This window comes from Heteronotia binoei, chromosome 14, assembly GCF_032191835.1.
Source record: "Heteronotia binoei isolate CCM8104 ecotype False Entrance Well chromosome 14, APGP_CSIRO_Hbin_v1, whole genome shotgun sequence".
Classification (NCBI taxonomy): Eukaryota; Metazoa; Chordata; class Lepidosauria; order Squamata; family Gekkonidae; genus Heteronotia; species Heteronotia binoei.
In genome coordinates, this window is record NC_083236.1 from 67,211,062 (window position 1) to 67,238,091 (window position 27,030).

A 27,030-nucleotide genomic window follows, 5' to 3' on the forward strand; every position below is an offset into this window, starting at 1 on the left:
ATGGTTGCCCTCTCCAGTGCTTGACTGGCTCTGGTAAGGAAGGCAGATCATTTCCACCTCTTGCTTCACTGCTGCTTTTGTCCTTTCCGTTCCGGAGCTCGTTGAGTAGTTTCTCTTATTTCTTTCCCTTTCCTTTCTCTCCTTCCCTTCTCAGAGGAGCCCCATCTTGAACCATAAAGGCCTTTCCTATACTTCTTTTGCCCCCCGACATTCATAGAATCATAGACTTGGAAGGGATCTCCAGGGTCATCTAGTCCAACCCCCTGCACAATGCAGGAAACTCACAAACCCCTCCCCCGAAATTCACAGGATCCTCATTGCTGTCAGATGGCCATCTAGCCTCTGTTTCAAAACCTCCAAGGAAGGAGAGCCCACCACCTCACGAGGAGGAAGCCTGTTCCACTAAGAAACCGCTCTTAACAGTCATAGAATCATAGAATTGGAAGAGACCTCCAGGGCCATCTAGTCCAACCCCCTGCACAGTGCAGGAAACTCACAAATACCTGCCCCTAAATTCACAGGATCCTCATTGCTGTCAGATGGCCATCTAGCCTCTGTTTCAAAAGCTCCAAGGAAGGAGAGCCCACCACCTCCCGAGGAGGAAGCCTGTTCCACTGAGGAACCGCTCTAAACTTACAAACGCCTCCCCCTAAATTCACAGGATCTTCATTGCTGTCAGATGGCCATCCAGCCTCTGTTTAAAAACCTCCAAGGAAGGAGAGCCCACCACCTCCCAAGGAGGAAGCCTGTGGAAACTTAGAATTACAGAATTTAGAGTGGTAGGGACCTCCAGGGTCATCCAGTCCAACCCTCTGCACAAGGCAGAGAACTCACAAACCCCTCTCCCTAAATTCACAGGATTTTCATTGCTGCCAGATGGCCACCTAGCCTCTGTTCAAAAACCTCCAAGGAAGGATAGCCCACCACCTCCCGAGGAGGAAGCCTGTCCCACTGAGGAACCGCTCTAACAATCAGGAAGTTCCTCTTGTTGAGCCGGAAACTCTTCTGATTTAATTTCAACCCATTAGTTCTGGTCCTACCTTCTGAGGCCGCAGACAACAATTCCGTATCATCCTTTATAGGACAGCCCTTCAAGTACTTTAAGAAGGTGATCCTATCACCTCTGAGCCGCCTCCTCTCCAGGCTAAACATTCGCTCCTTTCCCTTCATCCTCCCCGCCTAAAGTAGCCAGACTACTGGCTTCCTCTTCCACCGCTCTCTCCTCTGGGCCACACAATCCATCCGGTTCAACCCCACCTCCCCTCCCAGCAAGCAATCAGCCTGGGACCCCAGGAAATAGGGAGACTCGACACTCACTGTTATTTTAGTCCCTTTGGCCTTTTTCCCATGGAAACTAAGCATCACTATTTCAAGGCCGTGGCTCCCATAGGTGCCCTTGAAAAGCCCTGGCTTGATTAGGTCGTCGGGGCTACACGGAGGTAGGTAGATGCGCCTGTATGTCAAACAGTTGCTGAAATGTAAAAACAAAACCACAGGTCTATGTATACAGGCCATTTCAGAATCCACTACATTACTTAAAACAATACATACACACACCTGGGTTTCTGTTATTCCACAAACTATGTAAAACTGAGTTGTTCAGGAGAGCTTTTCTTCTCTAAGCCAGGGGTGTCAAACATGTGGCCCTGGGACCGAATCAGGCCCCTGGAGGGCTCCTATCAGGCCCCCGAGTGACTATCATCTGCTTCCTTCCCCCTCTCTCTTGCTTCCTTCTGCATAACAGCTTGCTTTGCCAGGCTTGCTCAATTGTACAGGCGCTACAGAGCAAAGCCTCTATTTTCTCCATTGGCTGAGGCTCCTCCCTTGGGGAGGAAGGTGGGGGTGGTCAGAGATTGCTTTGCCAGACTCATTCAATCACACGGCAGATCTACTGAGTCAAGCCTCTCTTTCTTCTATTGGCTAAGGCTCCTCTCCCTCCTGGTTCCCTGGAGAAAGAAGGAAAGAGCCAGAGTTTCCTTTGCCCAGTTCCCTGGATCCCATGGAAGAAATACAAAGAAAGCACCTTTAAGACCAAGGAGTGCTAAAGTTTTAAGCATGTTTTTTTTAAAAAAATAATCTTAAATTGTGTTTGTCTGTGTCCTTTATAAAGTTTATATCTCTGCTACTAATAATAAGTACACACAAGGCCTGGCCTGACATGGCCTAGCCAGGTCTCATTTAGGTCAGATTCAGCCCTCATAACAAAATGAGTTCGACACCCCTGCTCTAAGCTGTGGAGTCTCGAGAGCAAAAATTCTACTTCGTGAGCTCCTGGCATTAAAGCTGTGAGCTCCTGCATCAATGAGTGTGCTCTGGGGCCAGCCTTCCTGAGCAAAGACAAACATGTGTGAGCCGGAGGCTAAAAAATTGTGAGCTAGTTCACACTAATTCAGCTTAGAAGAAGAAGATATTGGATTTATATCCCGCCCTCCACTCCGAAGAGTTTCACAGCAGCTCACAATCTCCTTTTCCTTCCTCCCCCACAACAGACCCCCTGTGAGGTGGGTGGGGCTGGAGAGGGCTCTCACAGCAGCTGCCCTTTCAACCTCTGCCAGAGCTCTGGCTGACCCAAGGCCATTCCAGCAGCTGCAAGTGGAGGAGTGGGGAATCAAACCCAGTTCTCCCAGATAAGAGAGCTATGGCTGACCCAAGGCCATTCCAGCAGCTGCCCTTTCAAGGACAACCTTTGCCAGAGTTATGGCTGACCCAAGGCCATTCCAGCAGCTGCAAGTGGAGGAGTGGAGAATCAAACCCGGTTCTCCCAGATAAGAGTCCGCACACTTCACCACTACACCAAACTGGCTCTTTCAACCACCCTTTCAAGGACAACCTCTGCAAGAGCTCTGGCTGACCCAAGGCCATTCCAGCAGGTGCAAGTGGAGGAGAGGGGAATCAAACCCGGTTCTCCCAGATAAGAGTCCGCACACTTCACCACTACACCAAACTGGCTCTCCTTAGAGAAAGCTTAGAGGGAACACTCTTGTCAGCCACCAGCGAGCCTGCAGCAAACGTGGACTATTGCACCCTTCTTAAATCTTCGTTCGCGAAGCCAAGCCGAGAGAGAGAGAGAGGGAACACTGCCTGCAACAGAACTGTCCGGGAAGATGCTTTATCAAGGGGGAAGTTCTGTGGACTGTACTGGTGAGTACAGGATACGTACAGGATCCGGCATCCCCAAAACTGTCCCTCTCACCCGCTTACTCATATTGACTGGTGTAGATGAACTTCATCAAGATGAGCTCTTGCATGTGCTCGTGAAAGATGTCTTCCAGAGTCCGCCCCCATTCCTCCCGCAGCCACGTCCGGAATTCCTGCGGGCACCAAATTGCAAGAAGCAGAGCCGATCAATCACAGCTGCTCTGGCACCAAAGAGCCCTCTGACGGCACTCCAGGAACGCCTCGGTGCACTGCCCTATTCATTCAGCAAGGCCTGGCCTCCCACCTCCTCGCCAATCCCGTTCGCGGAACTACAAACTTCCGAATTCTGTGGGAGAAGACAGGCCAGCTTACAAAGCGACACGAACGCAGCCAGCAGCCTATTGTGACACGTAACTATGTAATGAACAATACAATAAGGTCCCATACAAAACCACAGTCTCTTCTCCTTATTCAAAATTGATAAGGAAGTCCACGCTGTTCTTGTTCTCGAAGGACTTGCAACCACTGATGCGATAAAACTCGATCACAAAAGGAGCTTGCCAACGGATAACTTCATGCAATGAGAAGGAAAAAGATCCCGTATCGCCAGAGATATTCACAGCTTCGAATGATCCTTACAATATCGTGGGCTCTATACAGTAATGAGGCGAGGTGGTAGTGAACATAACTGTTTTATTGAATACAGCATGGTATAGCACTGCCTACGAAGACTGAAAACTTGGGCCGCAGGGCCCTCTCTATATACACACACCCAAAGTTCCCACGCTGCCTGTGAGTGGACCATTCAAACCAGTCGGGGGCTCTTGATTGGAGCAGAGCAGCAGGGTTTGGATCCTGCTGCCTCCTGCTCCCGAGTCTCCCAAGCTCTGTCCTTCAAGGCCCCAGTGAGCCAGGCAAGAACTCCAGCTTATAGATACAATTCTAACCACATATACAACAATCCTCAATATCCAAATCTCTAGAAACGACTTCTTAGGGACACAAAGTCTCCAATAAGTTTTCCCTATGGTGGCACATGCTCACCATGAGAGAGACAGTTTGGTGTAGTGGTTAAGTGTGCAGACTCTTATCTGGGAGAACCGGGTTTGATTCCCCACTCCTCCACTTGCAGCTGCTGGAATGGCCTTGGGTCAGCCAGAGCTCTGGCAGAGGCTGTCCTTGAAAGGGTGGTTGAAAGAGCCAGTTTGGTGTAGTGGTTAAGTCTTATCTGGGAGAACTGGGGTTTGATTCCCCACTCCTCCACTTGCAGCTGCTGGAATGGCCTTGGGTCAGCCATAACTTTGGTAGAGGTTGTCCTTGAAAGGGTGGTTGAAAGAGCCAGTTTGGTGTAGTGGTTAAGTGTGCGGACTCTTATCTGGGAGAACCGGGTTTGATTCCCCACTCCTCCACTTGCAGCTGCTGGAATGGCCTTGGGTCAGCCATAGCTCTGGCAGAGGTTGTCCTTGAAAGGGCAGCTGCTGTGAGAGCCCTCTCCTGCCCCACCCACCTCACAGGGTGTCTGTTGTGGGGGAGGGAGATAAAGGAGATTGTGAGCCACTCCGAGACTCCTGAGTGGAGGGCAGAATATAAATCCAATGTCGTCGTCGTCTTCTTCACCAATGGCTTTGAGAGTGTGCCAGCATAGAGATTTTATGCTGTGAGCCACCTTGAGCCTGCTTCGGTGGGGAGGGCGAGATATAAATCAAATCGAATCAAATCAAATCAATAAATAAAACGTATTGGAGACTTTGTGTCCCTAAGAATTGGTTTCTAGAGCTTTGGATATTGAGGATCATTCGAAGCTGTGAAATATCCCTCGTTGATAAAGGAATTGAAACAGGTGTGGTGGAAGTCCACAACTTGTCCAGGGAATTTCATTACACAGTGGATACGGTGATATCGAATTTTTACAGGTTGCAAGTCCTTCGAGAACAAGAATAGCGTGGACTTCCTTATGAATTCTGAATAAGGAGAAGAGACTGTGGTTTTGTATGGGACTTTATTGTATCATTTCTTACACAGTTATTTGTCACTGTAACTTGTGTTTGTATTGCATACTCCACAGTGGCTTCTCTCTTGGTATTCTTATACTGTTTACAAAGCAGCCGTGCTTGTCTCACCATTCACTCTCTTTATATCTAGTCACACTCTCACAGACGCCAGCGGTTCCCAAAGTTTGTTTTTTTTCCAACGCTGTTAATTGAAGATGGAGTAATATAAAAGACAACGGTTTTAGGAGACTTAAGAACATAAGAACATAAGAGAAGCCATGTTAGATCAGGCCAATGGCCCATCCAGTCCAACACTCTGTGTCACACAGTGGCAAAAAAAATTATATACACACACACACACACACTGTGGCTAATAGCCACTGATGGACCTCTGCTCCATATTTTTATCTAAACCCCTCTTGAAGGTGGCTATGCTTGTGGCCGCCACTACCTCCTGTGGCAGTGAATCCCACATGTCAATCACCCTTTGGGTGAAGAAGTACTTCCTTTTATCCGTTTTAACCTGTCTGCTCAGCAATTTCATCGAATGCCCACGAGTTCTTGTATTGTGAGAAAGGGAGAAAAGTACTTCTTTCTCTACTTTCTCCATCCCATGCATTATCTTGTAAACCTCTATCATGTCACCCCGCAGTCGACGTTTCTCCAAGCTAAAGAGTCCCAAGCGTTTCAACCTTTCTTCATAGGGAAAGTGTTCCAGCCCTTAAATCATTCTAGTTGCCCTTTTCTGGACTTTCTCCAATGCTATAATAAGCTGTTGTTGATTAAGTTGTTGATTCCGCACTACAATGAACCCCGGCTGCTCCGAGATGCGAGTCAACGATTTCATTCCAACGAGATTTCCCTGGTGAGCCACGCTTTCCCGCCTCCACTGCCAGAGAGAGGACCTCCTCCTCCGTCTGCCCCTTAACAATGAGCAGCTCTTTCAGCAACAGGGCCGGCGCGTGGGGTTCTGTCACCCGAGGCAGAACCCCAACATGCGCCCACACCCCTCCCATGGGGGGGGGGAGATTTTCGCACATGCGCAGCATGATGATGTCATCCAGAGGTGACGTCATCACGTCAGTCACTGAAGCGCCGCTGTTTCTGGGCCCTGAGGGGCAGGGGAGTTCCTCCGACCCTTCAGCATCCAGAAACAATGAGTGGCGCTTTCAGGCCTTGCCGAAGCCTGAAAGCGCCGTTGTTTCTGGGCCGTGAGGGGCAGGGGAGTTCCTCTGACCCCTCAGCGTCCAGTCGCAGGCTCAGGGACGATGCGAGCGAGGAGGGGCACCCGCCCTCCGCCCCTGCGGGGAGCTGGCGCCCTAGGCAATTCCCTAGGTCGCCTACTCCCACGCGCTAGCCCTGTCCAGCAAGCACCTGCCACCTGAGCGTAGCAGCCCTGTAGCATTAATCCTGCATCTTCAGTCCCTCCTGGCCCTCCTCCCAAGCCGAGTCCTCAGGCACAGCCGGCAGGCATTTTGATCCCCCCTGTAGTGGGCATGCATCTGTTTCAGCGGGCAGTGGAAGACAGCAGCCTGGCATGAGCCCGGAGGGGGTAGGCGGATGTCAACAGACCCAGAAATGCAGCTTCGGTTCCAGCATGGGTGCCAGGGAGGGGTGGGGAGAAACACTTTCAAAAAGAGAATGTATAAAGTCCTCCCTGGAGTCTCAGAAGTGGTTTGCTAGAGATGGACATATGAACATATGAAGCTGCCTTCTACTGAATCAGACCCTCGGTCCATCAAAGTCAGTATTATCTTCTCAGACTGGCAGCGGCTCTCCAGGTTCTCAAGCTGAGGTTTTTCACACCATTTTGCCTGGACCCTTTTTTGGAGATGCCGGGGATTGAACCTGGGACCTTCTGCTTCCCAAGCAGATGCTCTACCACTGAGCCACTGTCCCTCCCCTAGTAATAGAACATATGAAGCTGCCTTCTACTGAATCAGACCCTCCTTGGTCCATCAAAGTCAGTATCATCTTCTCAGACTGGCAGCGGCTCTCCAGGTTCTCAAGCTGAGGTTTTTCACACCTATTTGCCTGGACCCTTTTTTGGAGATGCCGGGGATTGAACCTGGGACCTTCTGCTTCCCAAACAGATGCTCTACCGCTGAGCCACCGTCCCTCCCCTGGGGGGGACAGGGGGCCCAAGTTCACGGTGAGACGAGAACATGGGAATTATGTATTTTAACTAAAACAGTTGGACCAATTTCCCACTACCCTTGCTCCGCCCCAGGTTTCTGTTTTCCTCAGAGCAAGCGATGGATTTCCCACTAGCTGCTCTGCAGGCACATTCTTGTGTTGTTGTACAACAACAGCCTCCAACTGCAGCAACCTCCAGTTCTCCGTGTGGCAACGTGATCCTCAAGAGAGAGCATCTCAAAACAGCCCAGGGAGCTGGAAGTTGCCAAGGCTCAGGGGTATAAACAAGTTTTATTAAGTTTTAACAGGGAAGATTAGGGAATTGAGGGAAGGATCAGGGATAAGGTACAGAAAATAAAAGAGCAGAGTACATTTATTACTACATCAAGAACGAAAAAAAAATATATAATTCATTATACCTGCAAGTATCCAAAAGTAGCACATGTTACCTTTAAAGTCTACACACTTTTTGATATACTACAAAATCCTACTATTTAGTGGGAAATTCTGGATTTTTAATATCTGTGTTCATACAAAACCACATCTATATATTTTTAATCTACACCAAACAGTATCATAATGCCCCTGTAAAAAACGATGGTGCGGTCTCATTTGGAGTACTGTGTGCAATTCTAGTCACCGCACCTCAAAAAGGATATTATAACAATGGGAAAAGTCCAGAAAAGGGCAACTAGAATGATTAAAGGTTTGGAACACTTTCCCTACGAAGAAAGGTTAAAAAGCTTGGGGCTCTTTAGCTTGGAGAAAGGTCGACTGCGGGGTGACATGATAGAGGTTGACAAGATTATGCATGGGATGGAGAAAGTAGAGAAAGAAGTCCTTTTCTCCCTTTCTCACAATACAAGAACTCATGGGCATTCAATGAAATTGCTGAGCAGTCGGGTTAAAACGGATAAAAGGAAGTCCTTCTTCACCCAAAGGGTGATTAACATGCGGAATTCACTGCCACAGGAGGTGCTGGTGGCTACAAGCATAGCCAGATTCAAGAAGGGATTAGATAAAAATATGGAGCAGAGGTCCATCAGTGGCTATTAGCATGTGTGTGTGTGTGTATGTGTGTATATATACACACACACACATATATTGGCCACTGTGTGACACAGAGTGTTGGACTGGATGGGCCATTGGCCTGATCCAACATGGCTTCTCTTATGTTCTTATGTGACACAGAGTGTTGGACTGGATGAGCCATTGGCCTGATCCAACATGGCTTCTCTTATGTTCTTATGTGACACAGAGTGTTGGACTGGATGAGCCATTGGCCTGATCCAACATGGCTTCTCTTATGTTCTTCTGTGACACAGAGTGTTGGACTGGATGGGCCATTGGCCTGATCCAACATGGCTTCTCTTATGTTCTTCTGTGACACAGAGTGTTGGACTGGATGGGCCATTGGCCTGATCCAACAGGGCTTCTCTGATGTTCTTATGTGACACAGAGTGTTGGACTGGATGGGCCATTGGCCTGACCCAACATGGCTTCTCTGATGTTCTTCTGTGACACAGAGTGTTGGACTGGATGGGCCATTGGCCTGATCCAACATGGCTTCTCTTATGTTCTTCTGTGACACAGAGTGTTGGACTGGATGGGCCATTGGCCTGACCCAACATGGCTTCTCTGATGTTCTTATGTGACACAGAGTGTTGGACTGGATGGGCCATTGGCCTGACCCAACATGGCTTCTCTGATGTTCTTCTGTGACACAGAGTGTTGGACTGGATGGGCCATTGGCCTGATCCAACATGGCTTCTCTTATGTTCTTCTGTGACACAGAGTGTTGGACTGGATGGGCCATTGGCCTGACCCAACATGGCTTCTCTGATGTTCTTATGTGACACAGAGTGTTGGACTGGATGGGCCATTGGCCTGACCCAACATGGCTTCTCTGATGTTCTTATGTGACACAGAGTGTTGGACTGGATGGGCCATTGGCCTGATCCAACAGGGCTTCTCTGATGTTCTTATGAGACAAAGAGTGTTGGACTGGATGGGCCATTGGCCTGATCCAACATGGCTTCTCTTATGTTCTTATGTTCTTAAAGGAAGAAGAAAAAGAAAAGAGAGAAGGAAGTTGCCACGGCTCAATATGCACCCGCGGATCAACTGGTGGGAAATTGATCACTTGAGCTGGGGGGAAAACAGAAGCAGGGCCGGCGCTTTATGGGAAAGGGCGGAATATAAGCCTACTAAATAAATAAAATAAATAGGCAGCTGCTTCGGGCACCACTTGGCCTAGGAGCGCCACGAGGCACCCCCTTCTCCCCATGCCTGGCACCGCTGCCAGACTTTGCCAAAGTCTCCCGAAGCTCGGGCGGACACAGCAAAGTGTATGTGGGGGGGAGGCAGGGCAGCAAGCATGCTGTAAGCGTGCCCACTGCCCTGCCAGACTTTGCCGAGGTCTCCTAAGGCTCGGGAGGCCACGGCAAAGTCAGGGTGGGGGGGTGACAGTGACGTCATTGTGACATCATCGGTGCATCCGCACACTTTGCCCGCACGGAAAATAACAATGGGGGGCGGAGAAGCTGGTTCGGTTTAGGAGCGCAGGCACCCCTAGCCCTGGGCCTGGAAAGAAGCCTAGGGGGAGGAGCAACGCTAGTGGGAAATCGGTCTTGATTTTACTCGATATTACTTGTTCTAACTCTTTATAAAATTTGAAAATTGATGAATTTATCCTTCCCCCTTGCCCTTTTCTCCTTCTGTACCTCTCTTTTTCTTTTGAAAGAAATAAAATTTTAAGGAGGAGATGAGATGCATGGCTCTCTCGTTTCTGGCTACCCACTCACCCTTCAACCCACACAGAAAGGGAGCATCGAGCCGCGCCCTGCTTAGCCGCACTCCGTCCCGCCTGGTGATTCACAGAGCAGCTTACACCGTAGAGAGCACCTGGAGAGCGGCCAAGACCTGAATATAGAATCTGCAACTGACCTTTGGCTTGCAAATACAGGTGCCCGGAAAATCCAAGCTCGGAGCACTGTGCACAACTCAAGCTTGCAAGTGTTTTCTACTCAAAGCCAAAAAAGTGCTAGCTGTTCCTGAATGTGCATTTGATATGTGGTTTCAGAGAGCTGTCATGACGTCTTATGGTGTCCCCCTAGCAACCAGAAAACTACAGTGCCTTGAAAGATAACTTTCCCCCAAGCCACACTTATGAATACTTAATTCACATGCAGGGATTATTAGAAGGGCCATCTGATGCTCAGCCTAGGGTGGGGGCAGGGGGGGGGACACGGTTTTATCTCTGCCGTACTAAGTGCCTCCTAACAGTCTGAACTGATAAACACTGCAGCCCTCAGGGTTTACGGCACAAACTCCTGCCAAAAGCAGGCTTACTTCTTGCCTTCCTCCTGCCATGCGGTGATAATCCGTCTGGTTGCACTTCGTCGAAAACTCATCTTTTTTCACAATCTGTAAAATATCAAAGAACAAGGGAGCGATGTCGTTAAGTCTCCGGAAAACACAGAAAGTGGGAACTCAAGGATTACGTGACTTGTGCCACCCAACCCCTCCCCCCCTTCAATTTTACCGCTGGCCTGTAAATATCTGAAAATGTTTCAAATAGCTAAACTTCAGAAGACCTTCAGACCAGAGCCGGTGCATGGGAGTAAGCAAAATAGGCAGTCGTCTAGGGCGCACCACTGGGCACCCCTTCTCCGACACAGGACTCTGGCTCCTGACCACTGTCCCCTTGTCCTCTCCCGTCACCAAAATGCCCTCAGCAAAGCCAAGCCACCCCCTCTCCCCGATGTGTGACTTGGCCTCCCACCTCATCCTGTCCCACCACCCTCCTTCCCAGCATGGCCGGCAAGCGCTTCTGCTCACTGTTTTTTAAATAACATCACATTTTTTTGAAAAATTAAAATTAAAAATCAGTAAATTAAAAATGTGAAAAGTTTCAAGTTTGGCGCTCTTCAATTTCCCAGCACCAGCCCTGCTTCAGACTTTCAGAAAACTGAATTCATGCAAAGAGATGAGTCTAGGCACACCGTAGAGACGAACAAGATTTGCGGGGGGTGGGGCGGGGTTCAGAAAGATATACATGCAAAGATTCAAAAAGTTTTAAAATTAATTTTGGAATGAAACCAGAGACTACGCTAGCGGGAATTTTACCAGATAAAACTGAAAGAATACTTCGTGAATAGTTCAGATACATGCTGATGGCAGCCAGAATAATATGGGCAACCAAATGGAAAGCCGAGGAATGTCCAAACAATGAAAACTGGAGAGAGAAAATGGCAGAATATGCCATTATGGCCAAAATAACCAATTATATTAGTAGAAGACCAGTCAAAGAATTTGAGAAAAATGGGGAAATTACCATGCTTACCATAAGCAAAGATGAAAAATAAATGATTTGCATTAGCTGCTGAAATGCTTTCTATAGTTTCAATAAGTATAAGGTTAACACAGGCATTAATATAGCTGTAGTAATATAATTCAGGTTGTTACAGATAACATTATAATGGCATAAGTATAGGTATTTTTAAACAACGTTATACTTTATGAAATAATGATACACTTAAGATTACAAAAGTTAACTTTGATATTCGTATGAACTTACTATATCGTTACATTTTTAGAAATGCTTTTATAATACTCTCAAATTTAAATCTGACTATGATAACTGTGATAGTACTAGGATGTATTAGAATACATAAAGAAATAATGAATGTTAACAACTGTGGAGAAACGCCATTTTAGTCAGTGGTGGTGCTTCATTTGGCAGGGGTCAGTAAATCCCTCAGCAGGCTTTGTAGCCTTCCCCTCACTCCCCCCCCTCCCTTCCAGAGCCAAACCAACAACGCTAGGGGGAAAATCTCCTAGAGAGGCAGGAAGTGCTTTTGTTCTTGGCATGTGTGTTAGCAGGAAGAGAAGGGCAGTTGGAAGCCAGCGCTCGAGCGAGCATGTGGTGAGCAATGGAGGCTCCTGCCTGGGAGGCCCCAGGCAGGCAGACTAAGTAAGTAATTCACAAGACAGGGCAAGTTTAGATCAGGGCCAGCAGGACGCGTTTATAACACCTTTTGTTTGTCAGGCTGTTTGCTGTGCGTGTGCTGTGCGGTGCTAACCTTTTAAACGCAACTGTTTTTGTTTTGTTTTTCTTTTCCTATCTTTTTCTCTTTTTAAATAAATATATTTTTACTGTTTAAATGCTGGCAGTCAATCTCTGTACCACCTAGATCCCCAGACCGCTTTAGACCATGCTGTGTCCAGAAGGGGGCCCCGGGGAAGGGGGAAGGCATGCAGTTGGATAAGGTGCCAATCCTCCAGGGGTGCCCCAAAGAAGCGCTGAGGTCTCTGTGAAACCCAAGTGCAGGGTGGCAGAGGACCTTGAGGCCTGGCCTCACAGCTGGAGAGGGGGATTGGGAGTCCTGTTCCTCTCAATCTGAACCCCGGGACTGAGCAGGTGGTGGCAGCGCGCCCAAGGGGCAGGAGGAGAAATAGCTCCCTCCAGGAGTTGGCGACTCAATAGGGAGCTGACGGGACCGGGTCTGAAGGCAGAATCGGGCCGGTTCCGTCACAACAATAGTAACTTTTGATGATAAATGTTAGGTTTTAGTAACAAGCATAGTATGTAAAAATTAAACGCTTATGTTTTATACTTAAAAAGATATAGGCAGTCCCCTGTGCAAGCACCATTCATTTTTTACTCTGGGGTGACGTCGCTTTCACAACATCTTCACGGCAGACTTTTTACAGGGTGGTTTGCCATTGCCTTCCCCAGTCATCCACGCTTTCCCCCCAGCAAGCTGGGGACTAATTTGACCAACTGCGGAAGGATGGAAGGCTGAGTCAACCTGGAGCCGGCTACCTGAACTCAACTTTCACCCGGATCGAACTCAGGTCCTGAGCAGAGATCTCGGACTGCGGTACTGCAGCTTTACCACTCTGCACCACAGGACTGCTTTGTTTTATACTTACTCCGACGCTATTTGTCCTTATGACGAACAAATAACAGATAAATACGATACTTATAATTCCCCCCCTTCCTTCTTTCTTTTCTGTAACCCCATCTCAATTTATTATAATAATATATTTTTTAAAAAATTAAGGTTTTGGGGTGTATGAGCTTTTGAGTCCCTCCCCCCTCCCCAAAGAAACCTTTCTGGGTCTCTCAGATCTTCATCCGTTTGGCCTCTAAGATGCTACTGGGCTTGAATGTAGTGGTTCTGCCTCTGAATCGATCTGGATTTATACAGCTTTCCGGGACAACAGTGCAAGAGCCTCCAGTTGACAACCGGGGTTAAAGTGACCAACGCGCAGGTCAGAAGACCGGTATTCTCTTGACACCTGTGGCCCCCCGGGCAGGCTGTCAGACAAAGCGGGCCGCTCACCTGAATGTGTCCATTGTGGGGGCCCTTGTGGCCATACATGCACTCGACTGTGGCGCTCCTCCTCTCCATCAAGTGGATCCTGAAGAGGGGCTTGAACCTCATGGGGTCATCCACGTGAGGGTCGTGGGGAGGCAGATACATCCAGCCGATGATGAAAAAGCCGTCTACCTGTCACGAGCGCGATAAGGAGAGAATCAAGACCAGGGATGGCCAAACTTGCTTAACGCAAGAGTTGCATAAAATAAATGTCAGGCATTTGAGAGCCACAAGACATAAACATCAAGGCATAAACATTGGAAGGGAGGGAGAGAAGGAGGGAGGAAGGAAGAAAGGGAGGGAGGGAGGGAGGGAGGGAGGGAGGGAGGAAGGAAGGAAGGAAGGAAGGAAGGAAGGAAGGAAGGAAGGAAGGAAGGAAGGAAGGAAGGAAGGAAGGAAGGAAGGGAGAGAGGAAGGAAGGGAGAGAGGAAGGAAGGGAGAGAGGAAGGAAGGAAGGAGGGAGAGGGGAGGGAGGGAGGGAGGGAGGGAGGGAGGAAGGAAGGAAGGAAGGAAGGGAGGGAGGGAGGGAGGAAGGAAGAGGGAGGGAGGGAGGGAGGAGGAAGGAAGGGAGGGAGGGAGGCAGGGAGAGAGAGGGAGGCAGGGAGAGAGAGGGAGGCAGGAAGGAGGGAGGGAAAAAGGGAGAGAGGGAGGAAGGGAGGGAGGGAGAGAGGGAGGAAGAGAGAGAGAGAGAGGGAGGGAGGCAGGAAGGGAGGGAGGAACTTTAACTTTAAATTCTCATTCTCCAAGCTGCCAGCTGGCTTGGCAAAAAAATTTAAAGAAAGAAACCCCGCCGGGGCAGTGGGGACTTTGAGAGCCACACAATAGGTGTGAAAGAGCCACATGTGGCTCCCAAGCCGCAATTTGGCCACCAACAGCCTTCATAGGCTGCATACCATGCTTCCAAAATGGCAGCTCTGTTCCAAGGCATGCGCAGGCCCCTCTCTTAGTGTTTTCTATCTCCGGAGGGGGATAATTGCCCTCCAAGAATATGGTTCCTTCCCAGCTGTTCATTACGCATCCCTCCTTGTGGGAAGGGGAGGTCACACAAAGGGCTTTTGGGGTCTCGGCTCTTCCTGCAAAGCAATCAGCCCCCCTGGCTCTTTACACCGCAAAGCGCAGCTGTGCTGATGCGAGTGTCTCGGGCTAATTAGGCGGAAGGCACCTCACGTTGGCAGCTCCTGTGTCAGGAGGAGGGGGATCTGTTCCCCAGCTAGCTGTGAGCAACACACAACTCCCTCGGCTCTCTTGAAAAAAAGGGAAGGAGCCAGCCAGCCGCTTGGAAGGGCAGGCCTAAGGAATATGTTCTGAAGCCTGCGGCTGGAAACTCAACTGGCTCATGCTACTCAGATCAAGAGGAAAGGAAAGGTCCCCCATGCAAGCGCCAGTCGTTTCCGACTCTGGGGTGATGTTGCTTTCACAACTTTTCACGGCAGACTTTTTTTTTTTATGGGGTGGTTTGCTATCGCCTTCCTCAGTCCTCTACGCTTTCCCCCCAGCAAGCTGGGTACTCATTTTACCGACCTCGGAAGGATGGAAGGCTGAGTCAACCTCGAGCTGGCTACCAGAAAACCCAGCTTCCGCTGGGGATCGAATTCTGGTTGTGAGCAGAGCTTAGGACTGTAGTAATGCAGCTTTAACACTCTGCGCCACGGGGCTCTTGTACTCAGATCAAAGGTGTGCTCAATTTGTTAATTTTACTACTCTGTCATTGGACCTTATATTTGTACTATTTTGCATTCTAAACCACTCCCTACCAGATAATTTTACTATTCTGTCATTGGATCTTAAATTTGTACCATTTTTGCATTCTGAGCCACTGTCTATCAGCTATATGTGGCTCTGCACGCTGTACTGGATTCCTCGTCTGATAAGGGTGCTTAGAGCACACGACAGCTTACGTCCTGAATAAAACGAAGTTGGTCTTAGAGGTGCGACTTGACTCCTATTTTGTTCTACTACTTCAGACCAACACGGCTGCCCGCTTGGCTCCATCCCTTCCCCTGCAATCAGCATGGGGTGGAATCAGTGGGGGAAGTTCTCCTGCAGAGGCTCGGTTGAAACAAAGGGGATGTGAACAGGAAAGAACTTTTCAGTGCCTCCGTCCAGTTTCTGTTCTTTTTTATGGGGACTGGACCCCTTCAGCAGCGGGCCAGATCCATTTGTTCCCCCGCCCTATGCCCCGTTAGAGGGCCCCCAATTCTCCACCTCGGGGTGCATCTCAACACATGAAGCCACCTTCTACTGAATCAGACCCTTGGTCCAGGGGTTGCCAAACTTGCTTAACGTAAGAGCCACATAGAATAAACGTCAGATGTTTGAGAGCCGCAAGACAGAAAGGGAGGGAGGGAGGGAGCGTGGAAAGAGACTAAACGGAGGGAGGGAGGGAGAGGTGAAAAGAAAGCAACATTAACTTTAAATGCATTCTCCAAGCTGCCAGCTGGCTTGGGTTGCGGAAGTGATTTAAAGAGAGAAATGCCTTCTTCTCCAAGCCAGCCGACGGGTTAGTGGGGGCTGCGAGAGCCACAGAATATGTGTGAAAGAGCTACCTGTGGCTCCCGAGCTGCAGTTTGGCCATCCCTGCCCTTGACCAATCCAGGTGAGTCTTGTCTACTCAGACTGGCAGCAGCTCTCCAGGGTCTCAGGCAGAGAGGGGTCTTTCACCTCACCTGCCCCCTGATCCTTTTAACTGGAGATGCTGGGGATTGAACCGGGAACCTTCTGCATCGCCCCACCTAAACCACCTGAGGCCTTTCACCATGCACCCAGTTGTTCCTCTTCACTCCTGCCTCTTCTTCAAGGAGGCTGAAGCTTGCAGCTAACCCACCCAAGCCCAAAGGGGAAAGGTCCCTGCTCGAAGCCAGATTTGGTGCCCAACTTTAGCCCGAGCTCTTCCGGAAGAGAGGGAGAAACAGCGGCTTATGTGCAAGCAACACAGATGGGACCAGCATCAAGACGCGGCAGCCCAACATTCAGGAACCCTCCGTACTCACCACCACATTCAACAGTCCCCCATAAGGTCCAATGTCTGGTTGCCACAGCCCCAAGATGTGTCGGTATCTGTGCAGAACTAGAGAATCAAGGGAGGGGGGAAAGCAGAAGATCTCTAATGGGATGAGGAGAACACCACAAGAAAGGGAAATCCAAAGCAGCAAGGAAGGAGAGGCACACACAAGGTGTCCTAATGCTACAGTGAAGCTGACCTGGGTGTATTCCCTGCTGCACGTGGCAGGGCTGTGCCAAATAATTTGAAAGCCTCCACGAACCACCATCTTCAAGTGCTTAAAGGGCTGTCATACAGAGGATGGAGCAGAGTTGTTTTCTGTTATCCCAGAAGGTCGGATCAAAACCAACCGTTTGAAATTAAATCAGAAGAGTTTTTGACCAAACGTTAGGGAGAATGTCCTGACAGTTAGAGCGGTTCCTCAGTGGAACAGGCTTCCTTGGAGAGGTGGTAGGCTCTCCTTTGGAGGTTTTTAAACAGAGGCTAGGTGGCCATCTGACAGCAATGCTGGTTCAATGAACTTAGGGAAAGGAATCTGTGAATCTCCTGCATTATGCAGGGGGTTGGACTAGATGACCCTGGAGGTACCTTCCAACTCTATAATTCTATGTATTATGCAAATCAACTTGCATAGTATTATAATTCTCTTACATAAGGACTGCAGGTTACCGCACGCACGTGGCTAGTTCAGTCGCATTCTCTCCCGGCTTCAGAAGCATCACCAGGCATTCATTGCTCAAACGCATCTTCTGAGCCGTACGGGCTAGAAGCTTGCTTTTAGAAGCAAAAACATTCTCCATTCTCAAGACTCTGTACCTAATATGCATTCTAATGCGAGATTTGGGCACTGCGTTTGTAGAATACACCCAGCTCCCTACAGAACAGTTAACATTCCACAGCACTCCCAGAAAGATCTGTTTGGCCTTACAGGGGAAGGTGGAAGAAGAAAACTGCAGATATATACCCCGCCCTTCTCTCTGAATCAGAGTCTCAGAGCGGCTTACAATCTCCTCTATCTTCTCCCCCCACAACAGACACCCTGTGAGGTGGGTAGGGCTGAGAGAGCTCTTCCAGAAGCTGCCCTTTCAAGGACAGAGGCTCAGAGTGGCCTACAATCTCCTCTATCTTTTCCCCCATGACAGACACCATGTGAAGTGGGTGGGGCTGAGAGGGCTCTCACAGCAGCTGCCCTTTCAAGGACAACCTCTGCCAGAGCTCTGGCTGCCCCAAGGCCATTCCAGCAGGTGCAGGTGGAGGAGTGGGGAATCAAACCCGGTTCTCCTGGATAAGAGTCCGCACACTTAACCACTACACCAAACTGGCTCTGTTACCGAGAACAGCTGGAACACAACTTTAGTCACAACTGAACAAAAATCACACCTGATTGTGAACATTTTATGAAGTACCGCTCTGCTCAACTGGCAGTCATGGTGAAGTGAGAGACCAGCTGGAACTACAGATTATGAGCAGTTTGCCTTTCCATACTGATTTTTATTAGTAAGCTCAGAATGCAGCCACCAAGGCAGTTATTGAGAGGGGGAAAGGAGGGCAATGCAGCTTTCCTGTAGGCTGCGTTTATCTACCCAGGAGAAACACTACGAGCATCTGAATATCTTCTCCAGCGGGGGCCGAAAGCAGCTTTGGGGCAGTGATTCAGCATGCAAAGGACAGAAAGAGAGGGAGAGTTAATTAGCTCTTCTCCCTCTGTGCCCATCTCTACCTCTGCACAGCTGTCTCGGCAACTATGCTGTGTTCTACAAAAAGAAACACCCCTCGGAAAAACAACTGTGGACTGAAGTAGTACGTAGTTCCCTTGCAGCTGTACCACTGCAGGCAGAGCTGGGACAGAAAGGGAAAGAATCCTGGGGTGCTCTGGAAGTCCAAACTGTTCCTGCCATAGCAAAGAGAGCCTTTTATTTAACTGTGCAAGCCTTAATCCAAGTAGACCGAAGCCCACAAGAGAGGGGGACACCGAGAACAAATCAGACAGCAACCCAAAACGCCCCCTGAGAAACCGAAGACTCCTTTCCCTTCCTCTCCTTGCTAGATGCACCGCTGACAAAGTCCGGCAGCTGCTCTTTATAGATCTAATACAGAATTTTAAAGCTGGGGAAGTCTCCCCTTAGCCTGCCAACTGTGCTTAGAACACCTCCTGTGTTATAGGTGCTAGACTACCAGCAAACAAAACATCCAAACAGACATGTGATGTCCTAATACCCATGGTGCATTTCATGCCTTTCAGAGGCACTGTTGACCTAAGGCGGCCACAGCACAGCCTTCTAGAAAGGCCCAGCTGCTCCACTCAGTCCGGTCCCCAGGCTTTCGCTAAGCCAGCAGGCAGGTTCCTCTTTTAAAGGCATTAGTCCAGGTTTTCTCCCAACCCCCAAAATGGCAGTTTACTCCGTGCCATGAAAATCCCATGCAATCTGGACCTCGGCTTCGCACAGCCATCCCAAAGGACACTTCCACACACCCGAAGACCACAAGAAACAGCTTTGTATGAACCTAGCGAGCCAGGCAAACCCAGCTTCACAGGCTACTTTAGGACAAAGTAGGAGTCAAGACTCACCTTTAAGACCAACAAAGTTTTATTCAGAAGGTCAGCTTTCGTACGCATGCAGACTTCTTCAGACGAGGGGTTGGGGTACAGCGGGCTGAAATACATGTAGTCGGTGGGTTAAGAGTGTAAACTGATTTGTTGTTGTTGTTCAGTCGCACTGTCGATTCCGACTCTTTGCGACCCCATGGACCAAGTCACGCCAGGCCCTCCTGTCTTCTACTGTCCTCTGAAGTCTGCTTTAATTCATGTTCGTTACATCAGTAATGCTGTCCAGCCATCTCCTCTTTTGCCGTCCCCTTCTTCTTTTGCATTCTGAATAAAACGCTGTCTTTCCCAGCATCAGGGTCTTCTCCAGGGAGTGCTCCCTTCTCATTGGGTGGCCAAAGTATTTGAGCTTCAGCTTCAGCCTCTGACCTTCCAGGGAACAGTCTGGGTTGATTTCCCTTAGGTCTTCCAATTTATTACACTATTTTGCCATTTGATCCTTTGTATTTGTATGTCGGCCCACTGTACCCTATCCCCTCGTCTGAAGAAGCATGCATGCATACGAACGCTTGCATTCTGAAGAAAACATTGTTGGTCTTAAAGGTGCAACTTGACTCCTACTTTGTTCTACCACTTCAGACCAACACGGCCGCCCACTTGGATCAGGCTACTTTAGGGTTAGTGTGAGAGACCTTAAAGGGCAGGGTCCAGGGAAGCTGGTGCAAAACCCCACTTCATTGCACTTGTGCTCCACACGCCTGCCCCCTTGCACGGCTTTCCAGACAGCTGTGTGATGTGCAGACGCCCCCTTCCACTATCTCTGCATCTCCATGCTGGGGAAACCGGTGATCAAGGTGTCTCCCCTGCCAGGTTAAGTATAGGGAAATCTGTGCGGGTTGAAGTCTGCCCATCGCACAACTCATAAGAAGCTCAGAGCCAGCCCCCGAGAAGACCACAACCACCACAGCCCCACACTGCAGATTCCAAGTGAGCTGCCTGCTCCCCGGGACCTTCCTCTACTGCTCTCACCCCCTCCCCTTCATAACCCTGCTCCACAGCCTCTTGAACCTCCCTCTGGAGGGAGCAAGGACATCGTCACTGGAACCCGGCATCAGCCAGCAGCTCAAAGCCCTCTTCTCCGTGTTTCTTGATGAAATCCCTCAGACCTAAACTTTCCCATAGTACCTTTTGTCCAAGCAATCATTTGCTTGTGGACATGGAACCTCTCTAGGATTCTGTCTTCCTCCTAGGGTGTAGGTGGAGAGCTTTTTTGGGTAGCAGGAAGAAGATGATGATGATATTGGATTTATATCCCGCCCTCCACTCTGAAGAGTCTCAGAGCGGCTCACAATCTCCTTTACCTTCCTCCCCCACAACAGACACCCTGTGAGGTAGATGAAGATATTGGATTTATATCCCGCCCTCCACTCCAAAGAGTCTCAGAACGGCTCACAATCTCCTTTACCTTCCTCCCCCACAACAGACACCCTGTGAGGTAGATGAAGTTATTGGATTTATATCCCGCCCTCCACTCCGAAGAGTCTCAGAGCGGCTCACAATCGCCTTTACCTTCCTCCCCCACAACAGACACCCTGTGAGGTGGGTGGGGCTGAAGAGGGCTCTCACAGCAGCTGCCCTTTCAAGGACAACCTTTGCCAGAGCGATGGCTGACCCAAGGCCATTCCAGCAGCTGTAAGTGGAGGAGTGGGGAATCAAACCCAGTTCTCCCAGATAAGAGTCCGCACACTTAACCACTACACCAAACTGGCTCTCCTTTGCATATTAGGCCACACAGCCCTGATGTAGCCAATCCTCTCAAGAGCTTACAGGGCTCTTTTTACAGGGCCTACTGTAAGTTTGGTGTAGTGGTTAAGTGCCAGTTTGGTGTAATGCTTAAGTGAATGGGCTCTCATCAGGGAGAACCGGGTTTGATTCCCCACTCCTCCACTTGCAGCTGCTGGAATGGCCTTGGGTCAGTCACAGCTTTCACAGGAGTTGTCCTTGAAAGGGCAGCTACTGTAAGAGCCCTCTCAGCCCCACCTACCTCACAGGGTGTCTGTTGTGGGTGGGGGGAGGTAAAGGAGATTGTGACCAGTGTTCCCTCTGAGCTGAGTTAGCGTGAGCTAGCTCAGTTTTTTAGCCTCCAGCTCACAGATTTTTGTCTTAGCTCAGGACAGATGACCAAAAATACAATAATTTATGCAGCAGCTCACAACTTTAGTGTCAGTAGTTCACAATTTTAATGCCATTTGCTCACAAAGTAGAATTTTTGCTCCCAAGATTCTGCAGCTTAGAGGGAACACTGATTGTGACCACTCTGAGATTCAGAGTACAGTGCGGGATATAAATCCAACATCATCTTCTAATTTACAATGGAGTTCCTGCTACAAAAAAAGCCCTATGTAGGTGTGAAACGCCCAATGTCCTTTGCCTAATTCCAGATGTATAGCTCCAGAGATCCACAGCCACCCCTACATTCTTGATCTTCCAGCAACTCATCCTCTCGACTCCTGGCACAAGAAAGATTCAAGCACCTGAGAAAGGGGTCAACGGAACTGTTACTCAGCTGCAGCCGATTCCCTCTAACATGACCTGGATGCTGAGACAAGGACATTCGGCACCCCAAAGGGGGCAGGAAAGCTTTGCTTGCCATTTCAGTGGTCGGGAACACACTCCATGCAGGTTCTCGTACGTGTGCAGGGGCAGAAAGCATTCACAGAAGGTACATACGGCAGGTGTACACATCTCTGTATTCCATGTGCTCGTAGTCGGGAAGGATTTTCATAAAACGCCCCGACTTCACTCGTGGGTTTATACCTGAGCAGATACAGCAGGGCAAGTGTGAGAACGGTGGCCTCCTTTCTTAGCATTTCACACCTGCTGCTTCCACCTGGCAACACTGATGCTGAGACTGAACGCATGTTGTAGGCATTTCAGAGGTATGGCAGCGTTCTGAAATAAGGGAGAATTCTTTAAAACAGGGGTGTCAAATATGCGGCCCAGGGACCAAATCAGGCCCCCAGAGGGCTCCTATTAGGCCCCCAAGCAACTGGTTGTCATCTGCTTCCTTCTCCCTCTCTCTCGCTTCCTTCTGCATCACAGCTTGCTTTGCCAGGCTTGCTCAATCGCACAGTAGCTACAGAGCAAAACCTGTTTTCTCCATTGGCTGAGGCTCCTCCCTTGGGGAGGAAGGAGGGGATAGCTTGCTTTGCCAGGTTCTCTCAATTGCTACTGAGCCAAGTCTCTCTTCCTTCTATTGGCTGAGCCTCCTCCCCCATCCTGGTCCCCTGGGGAAGGAAGGAAAGAGTCAGAGCTTCCTTTGCCCAGGGGAGAAATACAAAGAAAGCACCTTTAAGATTGAACATAAGAACATAAGAGAAGCCATGTTGGATCAGGCCAACGGCCCATCAAGTCCAACCCTCTGTGTCACACAGTGGCAAAAAATGTTATATACACACATACACTGTGGCTAATAGCCACTGATGGACCTGTGCTCCATATTTTTATCTAAACCCCTCTTGAAGGTGGCTATACTTGTGGCCGCCACCACCTCCTGTGGCAGTGAATTCCACATGTTAATCACCCTTTGGGTGAAGAAGTACTTCCTTTTATCCGTTTTAACCTGTCTGCTCAGCAATTTCATCGAATGCCCACGAGTTCTTGTATTGTGAGAAAGGGAGAAAAGGACTTCTTTCTCTACTTTCTCCATCCCATGCATTATCTTGTAAACCTCTATCATGTCACCCCGCAGTCGACGTTTCTCCAAGCTAAAGAGCCCCAAGCGTTTCAACCTTTCTTCATAGGGAAAGTGCTCCAGCCCTTTAATCATTCTAGTTGCCCTTCTCTGCACCTTCTCTAATGCTATAATATCCTTTTTGAGTGCTAATGTTCTAAGGATGTTTTAAGGTGTTTTTTTTTTAAAAAATCTTTGTGTTTTTCTGTATCCTTTATTAAGTTTGTATCTCTGCTACCTCGTCATAATTAGGTACACACACGGCCCGGCCCAACATGGTCTCATTTATGTCAAATTCGTCCCTCATAACAAATGAGTTTGACACCCCTGCTTTAAAAGCTTCTGTTTACATCTGACAGGAGTCTATGTGCCACCCAGATCCCTTCAGACCAAAAGGGAACCCGGGGAGTCCAGTGCAAGCTCAAATTTACTGGTTTATAGATCTCATCCGCAGGCCTTTCTTGTCTGCTTCATCACAGCAGCAAATCAGCCAAGACATCTCAAGTCTGTAAATCCTGCTAGAACCACTGTCACGATCTGTGCTGTGCTGTGAGACAGAGGCTAGTGGGCCTAGGAAGCCTGTGAGGCCTGTGTCTCAGTAGAAAGAGACAGCCTTCAATCCCCAGAATGCTTGGCGCTGGTTTCAGCCAATCAGCATCCAAGTAGGCTCTGAGGGGAACTGCTTAAAAGCTCTCTCAGGAGACCAGCGCTGTTCTTTCCTCCTGAGAGGCAAAGCGGGCAGGATGGCTGCTGTTTAGGAGGAAGACCCTCACTCTGAGGGAGAGAGTGAGCAGGCCGAGGCCTGGGGCCTAACAGATTAGGAACAGTGACGTTTAGTCGCGCTAGGGACTTTATGTTTGTTTCCCTTCACCCACGTTACTATAGTTGAAAGCAGGTTATCCGTTCACTTCCCCTTTACTGATTTCCTGTTTTAAATAAACCGTTTTGTTGTTCTTCGTCACTCTGCCTGGTCTACACGCCTATTTCCTAAGCCAAAGGAAGGGATCTGAAGTGCTTGGGAGGGGACTCTGTGCCTTCCCAAGGGACCCTCATTCCAGAGTGGTGGCAGCATCAGGTGACACCCCCCATCTGGGTCATGGCAGCCACCAAAGAAAGGGGCAGCTGCTATCCGCTGAGCAACCTCCTATCTGCCGTGGATGGTCTTCAGCACAGCATTTATGTGGTTCCTGCCTGCCCAAAGAGAAGGGAGGCAGAGCGGCTCCTTATCTTGATGTTGCTGGAAGTGCCCTAAACTGTTAAAATGAGCCACGCTCATTATGACTTCACAGATAAAAAAGTCACAGCTGTTAAAGAGAGCAAGGCCGAGAATCGAGACGCTTGATTTATTCAAGTTAAAAGATTCAGTGCAATCAGTGGAATGAGAACGGAACGTAAAAAGCTCAGCACGTACGTTTGGCATACACGTCTCGGCAGGACACTCCCGTGATCTCCAGCTTCCGCAGGTTCTCGCAGACGCCGTACTCTGCAATTACACAGAGAACTTTTACTGACAAGTCGTAACAGCACATCTCGATCTTTTCTGTAACGGCATCTGCTGCCCAGAGACTTTCAGGGTTTTATGCTGCCTTTCAATAAAGAGTCCCCACAAGCTCCTACTTTTGGAAATACTGATGTACTCTTCCCAGCAGTTCCAGGAGGAGGTCAGCAAATTACGGCTTTAATAAAAAAAAAAAAATCTAAAACGTTTTTATGCCGCTTCCCATCCGATCAGGATCCCTAAAGTGGCGAACGGAACATTAAAGCTTTTCAACAGTTTAAAACAAAATTATAAAACAATTCAATAAAAGGATACAAAATATCAGAGCCGGGAAGGAGGGCCAACAACCATTGTTAGAGGTATGCCAAATGAAACAAACAAACAAAAAAACTTCATTCCTGTGTTGAACATTGATAGAGAGAGCCAGTGTGGTGTAGTGGTTAAGAGCAGTGGACTCCAATCTGGAAAACCAGGTTCGATTCCCCACTCCTTCTCCACACAAAGCCAGCCGGGTGACCTTGGGCCAGTCACAGTATTCTTTGAACTAAATCAGACCCACCAACCTCACGAGGTGACTGTTGTGGGGAGAGGAAGGGAAAAAAGCAATTGTAAGCTGCTCTGAGAATCCTTAGGGGAGAGAAAAAGTGAGGTACTATCACAGAATCACAGAGTTGGAAGGGACCCCTAGGGTTGGAAGGAACCGCCTTTCCCCACATGTTCCCCAGAGAGCCCTTCGGTCTGGATCGCAAAATCTGCTCTCAATCTCCGGCCCTAAGGAGGCCAGGCTGATGGCAACTAGAGCCAGGGCCTTCTCTGTAGTGGCCCCACGCTGGTGGAATGAGTTGCCGGAAGAACTTAGGGCCCTGCGAGAGCTCATGCAGTTCCGCAGGGCCTGTAAGACAGCACTCTTCCACCAGGCATTTGCAAACTAGATTGCGGGTCACTACAGTTCTTAGGAAACAGCTGGACCACCTCTCACAAGCTGATCTATAGCAGCAGCAGAAAGGACCTTCTAAGGTCTGCCTACTGAGAACATAAACTTCAAAACTGAGATCATGGCATCAATGTTTTTTTCTACGTTTTTAACTGTTTTTATGGTTTTATGTCCATTGTATGTTTTATACTCATGCATATCACCATGTGAGCCGCCTTGAGCCCGATTCGGCGGGGAGGGCAGGATATAAATGGAATTAAATAAAACAATTAATTAAATAAACCCCCTGCACAATGCAGGGAACTCCCAAATACCTGCCCCTAAATTCACAGGACCTGCAATGCTGCTTCTTCTACAGATGACTATCGCCAGGGATGGAATGCAGATGTTTTGTTTCCATAGACGCTCGACCTCCCTTCTACCAATATCATGGTCTTTGCTGATGATTCTAAGCTGTGAGCTTTGTACGCATGTAAAAAAAACCCCCAGACTGAACAGTTCCTTTGCTGTATCGGTAATAGTGGTACACTGATGTTGGTGTGCTTTGAACACAGACACAATGGGTACATGCTGCAGGCATACACAAATTGTGAGTTACAACTTTTATTTTATTTTTTTACAAAACTGCTTTTGGGGTAGGGTTGCCAATCCCCAGGTGGGGGCAGGGGATCTCCCAAATTGGAGGCCCTCCCCCCGCTTCAGGGTCATCAGAAAGCGGGGGGAGGGGAGGGAAATGTCTGCTGGGAACTTTGTTATTCCCTATGGAGACTTATTCCCATAGGGAATAATGGAGAATTGATCTGCGGGTATATGGGGCTCTGAAGGGGCTGTATTTTGCGGTAGAGGCACCAAAATTGCAGCCTAGCATCCAGTGCCTCTCCCCAAAATACCCCCCAAGTTTCAAAAATATTGGACCAGGGGGGTCCAATTCTATGAGCCCCAAAAGAAGGTGCCCCTATCCTTCATCATTTCCAATGGAAGGAAGGCATTTAAAAGGTGTGCAGTCCCTTTTATATGTGATGGCCAGAACCCCCTTCTGAGTTCAAATATGCTTGTCGCACCCTTGCTCCTGGCTCCACCCCCAAAGTCTCCCGGCTCTACCCCCAAAGTCCCCAGATATTTCTTGAATTGGACTTGGCAACCCTATTTTGGAGGGCCTGCCTTAGTCTGCAAATGTGGTGGTAGGCAGGGGGAGATGTTGTGCTGCCCAAACCGCTGACAGGTCACAGCACACGCCTGCTAAGCTGCATTTGGCTACGTCAGTCAACAGGACTAGAAAACATATTTCCATATTTTAGTTTTTAGCATCAAAGTTCTAACTATCCAACAGTGTTCTCCTGTATGAACCAGCCCTTCCACTCTGGTCATCTTTGGAGGCCTTGCCATCTGAAGCCAGACAGATGGACCATTGGATACTTAACATGAAGGGTCCTTCTCCTCTGGGGAAAGGAGGATATCTTGATTGGATGACAGGAACTATTTTTTCCAGTTTCCTATCTCCAGACTTGTGCCTCGCTTGGTGGGAATCACCCAAGCAAAATGTCCTCCACCTCAGAGGGATTACAGCCTTCTTGGTCCTGGCACCAAAACTCTGGAATATCCTCCACAGGGAGAGTCATTTGTCTACCTCTTCAGCCAGCAAAAAACACTTCTTTTTCTTAATGTAGA

The 27,030-nt window shown here is 49.0% G+C and overlaps 1 protein-coding gene across 3 annotated transcripts in view; it reads right to left on the bottom strand.

Moving 5' to 3' along the window:
* The window catches only part of FBXO31 (F-box protein 31), a 196,873-nt gene that overhangs the window by 151,459 nt on the left and 18,384 nt on the right, over positions 1 to 27,030 (bottom strand). For 2 of the 3 annotated variants that reach the window (XM_060254213.1, XM_060254211.1), the window contains exons 2-8: positions 24,342 to 24,413; positions 21,928 to 22,014; positions 16,642 to 16,718; positions 13,616 to 13,783; positions 10,617 to 10,691; positions 3,202 to 3,311; positions 1,318 to 1,471 (exon numbers count right to left, since the gene is read on the bottom strand). In XM_060254213.1, the coding sequence (XP_060110196.1) occupies positions 1,318 to 1,471; positions 3,202 to 3,311; positions 10,617 to 10,691; positions 13,616 to 13,783; positions 16,642 to 16,718; positions 21,928 to 22,014; positions 24,342 to 24,413 (743 nt within the window). The remainder of the gene's footprint in view (positions 1 to 1,317; positions 1,472 to 3,201; positions 3,312 to 10,616; positions 10,692 to 13,615; positions 13,784 to 16,641; positions 16,719 to 21,927; positions 22,015 to 24,341; positions 24,414 to 27,030) is intronic. The other variant, XM_060254214.1, reaches the window with a different exon arrangement.